General features: G+C 34.0%; 1 protein-coding gene across 1 annotated transcript; it reads left to right on the top strand.

Annotated features, from left to right (window-relative positions):
- The first annotated feature begins 5,968 nt into the window (after nucleotides 1–5,968).
- On the top strand, nucleotides 5,969–11,933 carry LOC111703512 (uncharacterized). The gene is made up of 2 exons (XM_023475469.1): nucleotides 5,969–6,037; nucleotides 8,472–11,933. Exons 1-2 carry the CDS (start codon nucleotides 6,017–6,019, stop codon nucleotides 11,784–11,786), a joined length of 3,336 nt encoding a protein of 1,111 aa, XP_023331237.1. The 5' UTR covers nucleotides 5,969–6,016; the 3' UTR covers nucleotides 11,787–11,933.
- Nucleotides 11,934–14,470: the final 2,537 nt, after the last annotated feature.

Here is a 14,470-nt window from a genome sequence, read left to right as displayed (position 1 = left end):
CCCCCCCCCCCAAAAAAAAAAAAAAATCATAATATATAAATAAAGATGCAAGCAGCATACATAGAAAAGAAAATATAATGATATATGTTTCTAGCAAAAAGCAATGAAAATATCTTTTTTAATGTTTTCATGAAACTTTTTTGACAATTGCGGGACATTAGTAACAAACAAAAAAATCAACAATTAAACAATTTCTATTCAAAAAGAATCATTTTAAAAATTTTGAGTGCCCCTATCAATATGACAATTAAAAGACGGCCATGTCCAGTGAAAGGGTCAATTACAACTATGGAATATGTAGAAAGTGTCCATTACAACTATGGAATATGTAGAAAGTGTCCATTACAACTATGGAATATGAAGACTACTGTCATACTCAGGTTATAATTTAAAAAATTCAATAAACATTAAACCCAACAATTGTGCAGTATACTATACCATAACATTACTTAAGTTGAATTTCAGGCTATTCTTCATAACAACATTTAAATATATCTACCAGGGGGGATGATAGTTTTCTACCATCCTTTCGTTATAGTTACAAGTCCAAAATGGTACACGTTTCATTTTACGCTCAGTTAGCTGTACTGTACACTTACTACCGTTTACTAATAATAATATACTATATAAACTTTAACAATGAGACCTGTAAAATTATGGATAAGGAAGACGACTTTTTAGGAATTATTAGTGGAAAAGGAGTTGTTATAAAGGAAATAGTTTTACCAGTATTATGAAAATTAAAAATCAACGTATCAACTGAAAAAGGTCTATGTACACTGTACACTGGAAATTTTATGCATTTCATGTTCATTGGACTTTTTAAATTAATAACTTTTGCTTAAAAGTCGTCTTCCTATTTCACAGTTTCATACAGGGTGTCCCACGAAACATGAAAGTTAGTTAATAGTTTAAAATGTCTTCTTCCATAATTAGTTAAGAGAATGATAAAAAATATTGTATGCCAATTATCTTATTGCAAAATTGATTTCGGAGTAAAACCTATTTGAGAAAAAGATGTTTTTAACAAAATGACAGGCAAAATGTCTTTAATATCCAATATAATATAAGGAAGAAGACATTCAAAACAATTCAACAACTGTCATGTTTCCTGGGACACCCTGTAGGTTTCACTGTACAGGTTGTTAAGTTTAATGGGACAAATTGCAAGTTTTGGAATGTTTGACCTTGAATTTTCGTATCTTCAAAGGTTAGAGCAATAATAAAACAAGTTTTAAGAAGCATAATATGAATAAGCGTATCCTCATGCAAGAAAGAATACAATTTCTCCTTTAGTTCGTACTTTATTAACTAAACAATGAAGCTCTGTGCTCATATAAGTAAATACATTATAGAGCGGGATTAGTGTTGTTATACATAATACAACATTTTGTTGCAGGGTTCATGTTTTATAGGCAACAAAAAAAGATTAAAATTTAGCAATCAAAATCCAAAAAAAAACGTTTGTGCATAACATCTAACGTGCATAACGCGAACGTCTAGTTTATGTCTCGAACAGTATAGAACAGTTATATAGAACAGTATAGAACAGTTCACTAAAATCTATTTGTGTTAATTCATTTATTCAAAAACAAAATCATGTCCCATGAAACATGACAGATGGAAAATAGTTATGAATGTCGGCTTTTATATACTGTATTAGACATAAAAGACTTTTCGCAGTTTATTTCGTTAAACAAATATTTTGCTGAAAATATTTTGATTATTGTCTTTGGTATCAAACATACTTAACAAATTATGAGAGAAAACATTGTAGAAGAACAAAGGGCCCTCGAGGTTGACCTAAAGTTGATAATCCTAGTAAAGGGTTGATAGGTTGATCTAAGGTTGATAATCCCGGTTAAGGGTTTATAGGTTGATCTAAGATTGATATCCCGATTAAGGGTTCATTGGTTGATCTAAGGTTGATAATCCCAGTTAAGGGTCGATAGGTTGATCTAAGTTTGATATCCCGATTAAGGGTTCATAAGTTGATCTGAGATTTATAATCCCGGATAAGGGTTGATAAGTTGATCTGAGGTTTATAATCCCAATTAAGGGTCGATAGGTTGATCTAAGGTTTATAATCCCGGTTAAGGGTTGATAAGTTGATCTGAGGTTTATAATCCCGGTTAAGGGTTGATAAGTTGATCTGAGGTTTATAATCCCAATTAAGGGTCGATAAGTTGATCTAAGGTTTATAATCCCGGTTAAGGGTTGATAGGTTGCTCAAAAGCTGGTCTAAATCCTCTCTCTCCTTTTCATTTTTAATTGTTGTTATTTTTTTATTTAAATCGAGAAGTAAAAACCGTCTGCATAAACTTTAATTTGATACATGCTATTTTTTAAATAATGAAAGTGCGTTTTATTTTGAATTGTTAAATATTTTCAAAACCCTTTGGAAACCCTTGAACTGTTTCTAAAATGGTATCCGGGGTAATTATTAAAAAATTAACGACAGCTCACAGTTTAAATTTAAGAAAATAAGTAAATAGTGTTCTTTGTAGTTCTCGTCGTGCATAATAATTCGTTAGGTTTGGAACATAGGCACGGTTTGGAACTTTCTTCTTTTAGGGCGGTTCATGCGTCATTATCTATAGTAACACTTTGCTTTGGGCTTTCTAGTCACAATTTTTCTTTTGAAACAAAAAAATTAAATAAATTTTAAAAATCAATATTTTTACTTGGCAGTATTTATTCCATTTTGACCACCTCACCCATAAATCTTTCTTTGGGTCAAGTATATACCACAAAAAATACCAATCGGTTCAGTCGTTTTCACGTTTATCGAACAAATCTATAAATTCAAATCAATCTAGTCTAAACCAATATGTTCCAAACAAATCTGGTCTTAAGCAATATGTCCTAAACCAATCTGGTCAAAACCAATCTGGTCCAAACCAATCTGGTCTAAACCAATCTGGTCTAAACCAATCTGGTCTAAACCAATCTAATCCACCAAGCAGGTGCATCTAATCTAGTCCAAACTGTCACAATCCCCCGGCCCACTTGAATGTTAAAAATTGGTCTGAGAAACAAGGATCAAACAATTTACAAAACGTATCTCATTTGGGTCAATTAAGGTACATTCTTGCTGTATTCAAATATAATCACAAGGCAATTATACTATACAATACATACATTGTAGATTAAATACTAAATGTTATATACAATTTTTAATGTACTTTACAAATTATTTATCTTAATATATTCTTCCTTTCTTTAGATGTAAATCCCGCAAAAGTTTTTGAAATCTATAAATTCCCATTTTGTAATTACTGTATTTTATTTATTTGACTCATTATTATTCTGTCTTATTGATTGATTGATTGATTGATTGAGAACCAGAAAACTGTTGAATTAAATGTCATTTTTTTGGAATTGTCGGAAAGGATTTGTTAGTGTTGCAACTTCTTTGTTTCTAAATACATGGTTACCCACAAAGGATGAGACTTCAGAGACGATTGTACAGAATTTACACTTTCTGTTTTCTTATATTTATGATTCCTTGCACCTGTAAACAGGTTTCACTCTTTGCTAAATCATTAAATGAGCACTTAAAAGACTTTATTAAAGGCAGAAGATTTAATTCAACCTAGAAATCGTCATATTTTGAGAGTTTCAGGTCGTCTTTACAGTCTGATCCTTGGTGGGTAACCCTGTATATTCAGGAAACTTTTTTATAAACAGTTTGCTTGCAAACTATAACACAATCCATGACCCGTTTTTGATAAATTGAGAGTTCCACTTTTTTTTGGTTCTCACTGTAATCTAAAATAAATTATACCTTAGAAAGACTTGTTATATGGGTCGTTGTGGATTAAATACAATTTCCTTTCATTGCCACATCAATTAACTTACGTTACAATTATTCACTCAAAACTAAAGTATATTCACGCAAAACTAAAGTATATTCCATGTAAAATTAAAATCTTTTCAAACAAAACTTCTTTTTTATTAAAGAGCTACTACAAAGAAAAAAACTGTTTGGTAAAGATATGTACAGGGTTTTCCACAAAGGATGAGACTGTAAAGATGACCTGAAACTCTCAAATATGACGATTTCTAGATTGAATTAAATCTTCTGCTTTGAAAATAGTCCTCTAAGGGCTTATTAAATGATTTTGCAATGAGCAAAACCTGTTAACAGTTGCACTTGCAGGGAGTTCTGAATATAAGGAAATATCAGTGTAAATTCCGTACATTCGTCTCTCAATGTACCAATAAAGTACCAATAAAGTTTAATGTGTATATTTGTATATTTGTATATTTGTTTAAACCCAGCTGAAAACCAGAACTTAAGAACTGTTTATAATGAAATGAAAACATCAAAATATATTTCCTACTTTGAAGTTGTGGAATCTGAGAACACTTTTAACTAATTCGGATTTGTACAGTTGGAATTGTTTACTGTTGTTGACTACAAACTGTCTGCTTTACCTTCAAACCCGGCTTTCTCCAACTTTCTCCAGAGTCTGCTAGCTTTCTATCAGATCAAGAAAAGTTAATAAGAAAAAGACTTTATTTACCTTCTATTTGGATTTGTTCTTAATGCAAAAAATACACCTTTACCTAAGAGGACATGATCCTCCCCCCCCCCCCCCGCGGCATCGTCCTACCCCAAAACCCAATTCTGCTAATTTTGCTTTTTTACTTTTATTCTTTAACCAAACACAGTTGAAAATGTTTTACTTGAATTTAGAAAAAAATGAAATGAAAAAATAAAATTTTTTTGAAAGCATAGTCATAATATTGTAAAAAACACATTTGAAAAAAATCTATTTTTAAATTTACAAACATTGCATCTCATTATAATTCTTTAACATGCAAAAGTAAAATTAAGTAAAGGGCTGTTGTGAATCCAACATGCCATTATTTTATGTTTTTGGCCATTAGTTTCATTTTAGAAATAAATACCATGAATCGTGTTACCCTTAAGTTAAAGTTCAGCGGAACCCATCAAACTCCAGGATAGAAAGTCGACATTCATGATGTTTTAAAACAAATCTTTTGCCTTTAGCCTGTAAACATATTAACTGAAATTGGTCTGTGTAAACTGCACACTTGTTGTAATTCATGAGCATGGGAAGAATTGGAGTAATCAGAATCCTCTTCCTATTCAACAGTTTTATTGGTATAAAAACAAGATTTTTTGTTTTCATTAAACTTTTCATTAAAATCTGTCATCAACCCCTAACATTCCTATAGATGATGCAAAATTTGTAATTCCATGTGTATTAGAATATTTAAACCTATAATACTTTAATCTTATTTTAAATTATTGTATTAGTATTACAATCTGATATAATAATTCCTCTACTCTCCCATGCATTAACGCAGGAATGACCCATCCCTTTAAGCCCCCCCCCCCCTCCACCGAACACTTTCAGAATTATCCCTAGAGATGGACATGTTCGACTTTTTTTTGTTCGTTAATCGTTTCGTTATTTTTGTTTCAATCGTTCAAAAAATTGATTTAGTTCGTTTTCAAAATTATCGTTCATTTTCCATCTATTTCGTTAGTTTTCTCACTGAACGATTTTTCGGTAAAATCGTTTGTTCAATAAAAAAACGATAGTTTTTTAAACATATAATCGAAAAAAATCGTTTGTTCAGTAATAGGATATGGTTTTTTTTCTAATCTTGTAAAAAATTCATTCCTTTAGTAAAAAAACGATCGATTTTTCAAGTTCGTTGGACCAATTTTAAATAGTTCGTTTCAGTAATTTTTTTTATTTCTCTGAACGATCGTTTTCGTTCGCCCAGTGTCCGTTTTTTTCTTAACGACACCATTTTTTACAAAAAATTTCGTTTGTTCTCAAAAATTTCGTTTGTTAAAAAAACGATGCCCATTTCTAACTATCCCTGACCCCCACCATCCCCACCCCCACATTATTAGAAAATGTGTAGGGTCAAGACAAGTATAAATATTGGGGATGAGGAGAACATCATCATTCAGTCCTAGGAGTTTGAGATATCAACATCCTACCGACTAAATCCAACTCAAGACCCAAGAATGATCAGCAGCACCTTTGTGGTAAGTTTTCCAGTTTCTTCAAATCTGTTTTTAAACAATCAGGATTTTTGGTCCAAGAAACTCCAAAATCTTTAAAAGTTTTACATATTTGAAAAAGAATTGAGTCTTTGTCACAAACTCAAATTTGCTAATCCCTATATCTTTGCAAACTGGTGGTGCAAAGGTTTTAAAGATATAGGGATTAGAAAATGTGAGTGTGTGGCAAACCTTCAATTCCTTTGCATCCACTATAAGATTGCTTCTAAAACTTCATTTTCCCGTTTGGCCTTATAGAGTCTGTAGGTGTACTGAAAGCTTTCTCTAGTACTTAAAAGTCTGCTTGGTACTTGAAATGAAACAAAGTTTACAGTTGTATCATTTAATCATTAAATCATTCATTTATTAACAAAATTTTGTCTTGGATTAGATCATTTCTCCTGGCAGAGTAAACATTTTACAAAACCCATCTAAAGAACAAAGAACTAAACATTTGCTTCAATTCTAATTTTCTCCTTGAGTCTTTATATCTTTGATATTTGATGTAGTAGACCTTTGATATTTGATGTAGTAGACCTTTGATATTTGATGTAGTAGACCTTTGCCATTTGAAGTAGTAGACCTTTGCCATTTGAAGTAGTAAACCTTTGCTATTTGATGTAGTAGACCTTTGCCATTTGATGTAGTAGACCTTTGATATTTGATGTAGTAGACCTGTGATATTTGATGTAGTAGACCTTTGATATTTGATGTAGTAGACCTTTGCTATTTGATGTAGTAGACCTTTGCTATTTGATGTAGTAGACCTTTGCCATTTGATGTAGTAGACCTTTGATATTTGATGTAGTAGACCTTTGATATCTGATGTAGTAGACCTTTGCTATTTGATGTAGTAGACCTTTGCTATTTGATGTAGTAGACCTTTGCTATTTCAAAGTATCAATTAGCCAAAGTAGAAAATATCAAATGGTTTGACAATAAAGATGCAAATACATAGAAATTTAAAATTAAAGTTTGAGGCAAATGTTCATTTCCAAATTTGTAGAGGATTAAACTTCAAATTATTTTAATTATGTGGAACCAACCCTTTTAAACTTAAATGAAATGCAACTTTATTTTGCTTTCTTACTTTCAAGAACAGTGATAACCAGAAAACTCTGGAATAGTAAGAAGGCTCAATTTAAGACTTAAAATAGTATAATGAACATAAAAACCCCTAATTGTGGGATGTAAAAAGAATTTCCTGAACAAGTTAATTAATAAGTTACCAATAAGACTATTTGCTTTTAATAATCAAATAATCAAATAAAATTAATTTTTGCTTTAATGTCGTCTTCCTATTCTACAGTGTTCTGGTTATCAATGTACGATTTAAGGTTTCAGCAAGCAATTTTTTTCCTGCGACCGATTACACCCTGAAAACTATTAGATTAATTCTTTATTTGATTAAAATAAATAATGAGGCAACGAGAACTCCATGATTCCTGAGGCTGAAATTAAAGAATTTAAGCCGTGACTGAAATTTAAGTTGAAACTCAAATATGGTTGATTCCATTTAAAATCGTATTCAATGCTTCAAGATTTAAGCCGGCGCTCAATTGAAACCGGTTTTAAGGGGATTTTAGACGCGGCTTAAATTCACTAAATTCGGACTGTGGTTCCCTCTGTATTTGGGTAAATGGGTAATCTCTGGATTTTGATCTTTTTAGCTAATCCATTAGGATTCGACAATAGTCTATTTGGGCCCCACCTTCTTTCAATTATGTTCTCAACAAGATATATTTAGTCTCCATGCGCATACCTAAATATGTGATGGAAAACAATCTATACTAAGAAGGAAATGTCGTCTGATAGGATAATTCAGTTGGTTAAAGATTAAAATTACAGTAAAACCCTTACTAACGAATACATTGGAAGAATTTATCAAATGTCGTCTTGACAATTTTTCAATGAGTTTTATACCATGTTACGTAAATTTCAGTATTTACGAAAATAAATAAATAGCCATGAATATTCGGGAACAGTTTTAAAGAGTTCCATATAATCATTTAATTAAAAAACTAAATATCTGCAACATTCCATTATCAGAAAGTGAAGAATACGACATTTGACGAATTCTTTCTATGTATTCGTTATTAAGGGTTTCACTGTATTTAAATAAATCTTTTAACATATCAAATAAATAGCAACAAACATTTATAAAAGAATTCTGTTTCTGATATCTTAGCCCTTTCGTACCATTTTTGGCGTTATACCTTCTGCATTGTACACCAATATAGGCATTTCTAATTCTAGCACCCTGTAAATGCAAAAAAAAAAGTTATTTGATTTAATATTATTTGATTTATATGAAATTTAAAAGAAAAAATTATTCTTGTCATTGTCACCAATAATATTAAGTCTATTCAATTTTGTATTAGAGCCCAATATTACTTGTTTAACACATTTCTTATTTTAGGTGATCTCTGCCCTATTAGGGTTAGGATCCACTGCTCCTCAATGGGATCGTATGCGAGCAGTTCATTACTCTCCACACTTTAATGGATACAAGCAAGCTTTAGGACCAGGCAATTTACCCAGGCTTGCAAAACAAAAGGCTTCTTCTCCAGATTACATTGATCCTGAACCTTATGTACAAAGAGCACTCAATACACCAATGGTAAAGGACAACAGGATACAGGCTGCAAGAGATGCCTCTTCTCCTTCTGCTGCTGCAGCTTTCGAGTACATGAAGCAAGTAGCAGGGGATGATATCTGTGCTGTTGCCACAGAGGCATATCTGGAGATGATTCTGCACAATGCCACAGCTGAACAGGCCAATGCTGAAGCTACTAGAGCCTTCATTCTTGCACATAACAAAGGATTAAAACCAGCAGCTGGAAGTGCATGTGAAGCATCTGTTGTAGCATGGAGACAAGCTGAGAAGGATGGAGTTGATCCAGTTTTAAACTCTGCTCTTGCTTTTATGAACAACTTCCCTGGCCTTCAATCTGGTAACCCTTGTGCTGTTTCTGGAGTTGACTATGTCAAAGCAATTCTTGATGGAAAGTCTCACACTGATGCTAATCTCATTGCTGCAAAGAGTTTTGCTGAGGCTCTTTTTGCCAAAGCTAAAGCTGGAGAAGAATTGAGAGATCCTGCATGCGCCACTGCCACAAAAGCGTATTTCAATGCTCTACAGAAGAAGCCATCTCCTTCAAATGCTGCTGCTATGATTGCATTTATTGACAAAGCATTTTCTTCCCAGAAGTTTGAACAAGATCCTATTTGCTGGAGATCAACTGAAGCCTTCTGGCAATCCTATGAGGCTGGAAATGATGAGCTGACCTCAAACCTAGCTGCTGCTGAGGTTTTCCTTGAAGAATTTGCTGCTGGTTCCACAGTTCCTGTAGATTCTCCATGCGCTGCTGCAACCAGAGCTTACTATGATAATATTCCAAATCCCCCAAGTCCAGCCAATAAGGCTGCTATGGCTGCATTTATGGACAAAATGATCAAGGATGGGAAAAGAATGCCTGACCCTGTGTGTGCTGGTTCAGCCAAGGCTTATTTCAAATCTTACAAAGCTGGAGCTTCTGAAGTTGAGGCTAATCTTGCTGCTGCAGAAGCTTTCTTTGTAGAGTTTGCAAAAGGTTCAACTATTCCAGCTGACTCTCCATGTGCTTCATCTGCTCTTGCTTACATGAATAATCTTCCCAATGCCCCAAGCCCACCTAACAAAGCAGCTATGAAAGCTTTTATGGATAAAATGATTGCTGATGGACCAAGACAGTCTGATCCTGTATGTGCAAAGTCTGCCCAAGCATTTTGGGGTGCCTGGAAAAGTAATGGAGATGAACTTAGTGCAACTCTTGCTGCTGGAGAAGCCTTCTTTGATGAGTTCATGAAGGGATCCAAGATTCCTGCTGATTCACCATGTGCAGCTGCTACTCGTGCTTACTATGAAAACATTCCTACCCCTCCTAGTCCAGCCAACAAGGCTGCAATGGAAGCTTTTATGGACCACATGATTGCTGATGGAGAAAGAACCCCTGATCCTGTCTGTGCTGCATCTCTACGTTCTTACTGGGATGCCTACAAAAATGGAGATGATGAGTTAAGTGCCAACCTTGCAGCTGCTGAAGGATTTTTCCATGAATTTGCCAAAGGTTCAAACATTCCTGTAAACTCTCCCTGTGCTGCTGCCACTAGAGCATATTATGCCAACATTCCCAACCCTCCATCTGGACCTAACAAGGCTGCTATGGAAGCATTTATGGATAAAATGATTGCTGATGGCGAGAGAACTCCTGATCCAGTGTGTGCTGCAGCAACACAGGGTTTCTGGAAAGCATATAAGACTGGAGGATCTGAACTTGAGGCCAATCTTGCTGCTGGAGAAGCTTTCTTTGAAGAGTTTATGAAGGGGTCAACAATTCCCAATGACTCACCTTGCGCTGCCGCAACCAGGGCATACTGGAAGGCAACTGAGAAGCTCCCAAGCCCTGCCAATCAAGCTGCCATGGAAGCTTTTATGAACAAAATGATAACTGATGGATCAAAGAGAACTGCAGATCCTGTTTGTGCATCCTCTGCAAAGGCATACTTTAATGCATGGAAGGCTGGCATGGGGGAACTAAAATCTAACTTGGCTGCTGCTGAAGGATTTTTTGATGAATTTTCTAAAGGTTCTTCTGTCCCTGCTGATTCCCCATGTGCTGCTTCTGCTATGGCATATTTGGAAAACATCCCAAACCCTCCTAGTCCTGCTAACAAGGCTGCCATGGTAGCATTTATGAACCAGATGGTTGGAAATGGAACCCGTACTCCAGATCCAGTATGTGCTGCTGCAACTCGAGGCTATTGGAGTGCATGGAAGGATGGAAAAGGGGAGCTTGAATCCAATCTTGCTGCAGCTGAATCATTTTTTGAGGAATTTGCCAAGGGATCATCACTTCCAGCTGATTCCCCATGTGCTGCTGCTACCAGAGCTTATTATGCTAACATCCCTAATCCTCCATCTGGACCCAACAAGGCTGCCATGGAAGCATTTATGGACAAAATGATCAAAGACGGAGAAAGAGTGCCAGACCCAGTGTGTGCTGCTTCAACAAAAGCTTTCTGGGATGCATATAAAAATGGAGTTTCCGAAACCAAAGCAAACCTTGCTGCTGCTGAGGCCTTTTTGACTGCTTACAATGATGGCCTAAATATTCCAGCAGACTCTCCCTGTGTTGCTGCTACCAAGGGATACTATTCTGCTCTTCCTAAAGCACCAAGTGGCCCCAACGCTGAAGGTATGATCAGCTTTATTGATCACATGATCAAGAATGGAGGAAAGAGAATTTATGATCCAGTCTGTGCTGCTGCATCCAAAGCCTTCTTTGATGCACATAAAGCTGGAGATTCTGAACTGACAGCTAACCTCAAGGCCGCCCAAGCTTTCTTCAAAGAATACAGGAGCGGAGCCACTCTTCCAGCTGACAGCGCTTGTGCTGCTGCCACAAAAATGTATGCTTCACAGTTGAAAAGCAAGCCTAGCCAGCCGAATGCCCTTGCAATGATGACCTTCATTGATGAGTCTATTAGCGGAGACAACAATAAACTTGACCCTGTTTGTGCAGTGGCCGCTGAAGCATATTTTGATGCTTATCTCAGTGGTAAATCTGAAGCAAAAGCCAACCAAGCCGCTGGTATTGCTTTCCTTGATGCTGTAGCCAACACACCTTCTTATTCTCCGGAGAGTCCTTGTGGAAGATCTGCTGAAACCTACATGAAGAGCTTTGAGCTGTAAACTTTAGACTGAATCTAAAACAATCCCCCGATGAGATTTGTTTTATGCACGCAAACCGGACAAGAAATGCTAAACTATTTTATTGTAATTAATTTTGTTTATTTTTTTTTGTTGATAATGCTAAATAAATGTACCGCATAATAATTAGATTGTATTAAGAAACACTTTTTATTTTGGAATTTTTTATTTTGCACATGGTTTGTGAACAAATTGTAAACTGTTTCGAACTGATAGACTAACAATATCTAGGTACCCTACAGTCATAACCAGAAAACAACGGAATAGGAAGACGACATTACACCAATACTGAAGTGTTTTTGATTTTGTTAGAAAGCAAATAATTTGCTTGATACTTATTAAATCACTAATTTAGTAAAATGGGTCTGTTTACATTGCACAATTGCTGTGTCTTGCCCTCATTGGACTTTTAAAGTTATAACTTGATTCTTAAAGTCGTCTTCCTATTTCAGAGTTTTCTGGTTATCACTGTAGGTATAATTACTTAAAGTTTCAAAGAGGATTATAAACAATCTCAGTTTGGGTTGAAAAATCATATTAAGATTTTTCAGGATTGTTAAAGCAAATTCCACTTATATGTCCAACTGTAGATAGATACATGCATGAACTTATGCAGATTTACAGTACATAAATTGTCATGCTGTTGTATAAATTTGGAAGAAAAAAATTGTATTGCAAAGATAAAGAACTACTTACAGGGTGGGTATTTCAATATTTTCACACTTTTCATGGGATCATCAGTATCATCAATATTATCAATATCATCAGTATGAATAAATATTGAAGAATAAGGAGTGAAAGTAAATGTTTTAAAATCCAGTTGGAAACCGCCCCATAACTCAGAATATTTTAGTATCAACTTTTTCCAATTGTACATAATTGTAAAACAATAGGCAGGCGTAGGTGATAATAGACTGTAAGTCTGGTTGATTAATTGAATGATAATAGACTGTAAGTCTGGTTGATTAATTGAATGATAATAGACTTTAAGTCTGGTTGATTAATTGATTGACAATAGACTGTAAGTCTGGTTGATTAATTGATTGATAATAGACTGTAAGTCTAGTTGATTAATTGATTGATAATAGACTGCAAGTCTGGTTGATTAATTGATTGATAATAGACTGTAAGTCTGGTTGATTAATTTATTGATAATAGACTGTAAGTCTGGTTGATTAATTGATTAATAATAGACTGTAAGTCTGGTTGATTAATTGGTTGATAATAGACTGTAAGTCTGGTTGATTAATTGATTGATAATTGACTGTAAATCTGGTTGCCATAATTACACTCGCCATTTAATTTTGTCATTGTTTTTAATTTTTAAAAAGATATAAATCTGTCGTTTTATTTTTGGAAATGTGGGAGATTAACTCAATAAAATTCCCATCCTTAGTTTTCTCATGGTTTTAAAGCAGTTCCATATTTTCTCAATGGAGGACCCTTTGGTGACCACAAGAAAGGGTCCTAAGTTTAGGTTTCAGGAAATTTTCTAATTTTTTTGCATTTTCTGTAACAATGTTTACATGGTCTGCAGAAAGTATATATCACAGCAATTATGATGAAAAATTCCGTTGAGTTAAGTTCTAATCTATTAATGTTTTTTTTTGAGATGGAAACATATAACCTTTCTTCCTGTAACATTAAATATAATATGTTAAATTGTTTAGATCAAATATTTATTCTTTTAAAGGGAATGATCGGCAATGTATTGTGGTTGAACTGTTTATTTAGTATTATGGACAATTGTTTTAGGGTTCATTTGAGACATGTTAAACGTTTTGCGACATATATTTACTGAGTTTGATCGCAAAGTCGACTTTCAAAATCATTTTTTTTGGATGATACGTTTTGAGAATTGTTTTTTTTTAATTATTAAATACAAACGACAAAAAATGTCCAAAAAATCTACAGTAAACAAATAAGTTGCTTAGGAACAAAAAAGTAGGAGGAACACTTTTCGATTTACTCTCATTTCTTAAAAGTTTGGTTTATGTGAATCCTTAATTGAAAATCTACTGTATAAAGACGACAATTTTCTCCGCTCAATCCAAACTTGTTGTGTTGTTGTTTCGACTTGCGCGTACTTGATAATACTGCTGCACAACATACAACTTTTTCAAAAAACCGAAAAAAATACAAGGAAAAATTTTAAAAACTTTGAATGACCAAAATAAATTTAAAATGAATATAATATATTTATTTCGATGATAAGAGTTAATTTTCATTTTCTCAACTTGTTCCTAATCAACTAGTTAGTTTACTGTAGAATTTTTGTTAAAATTTTTGTAGTCTCTATTTAATATTAAAACACGACTCTCAAAACGTATAAACACCCAAATAGAACGAGGGCCTTCAGCTAGATTTTTCTAGCTGCTCTTGTTCCTTTTTTCCAATCACTCCGTTCTCGTTCCTTTCAGTTCCGTTCTTGGTGTTCTTAGTCGAAGAACTAAGAACATCCCTGTTCCGTTTATAGTCAAGAATGTTTCCATCCCTCGTTCCTTGAAAAGGGGGGTGTACAATTTGTAGATTTAAAAGAAATTAATTTTCATGATCAATATTTCAATAATATTAAAAGGATATATACATAAATTATAAAAAAACAATTTCTTTCAACCTAACGCTCCCCTCCCTCATGGGGGAGGTAGGCTACGGAAGGGGGTGGG

Source organism: Eurytemora carolleeae, unplaced genomic scaffold, assembly GCF_000591075.1.
Source record: "Eurytemora carolleeae unplaced genomic scaffold, Eaff_2.0 scaffold560, whole genome shotgun sequence".
In the NCBI taxonomy this organism is placed as follows: Eukaryota; Metazoa; Arthropoda; class Copepoda; order Calanoida; family Temoridae; genus Eurytemora; species Eurytemora carolleeae.
The sequence above is the reverse complement of the archived record's forward strand: the minus strand, read 5'-3'. Positions and strand labels throughout refer to the sequence as shown.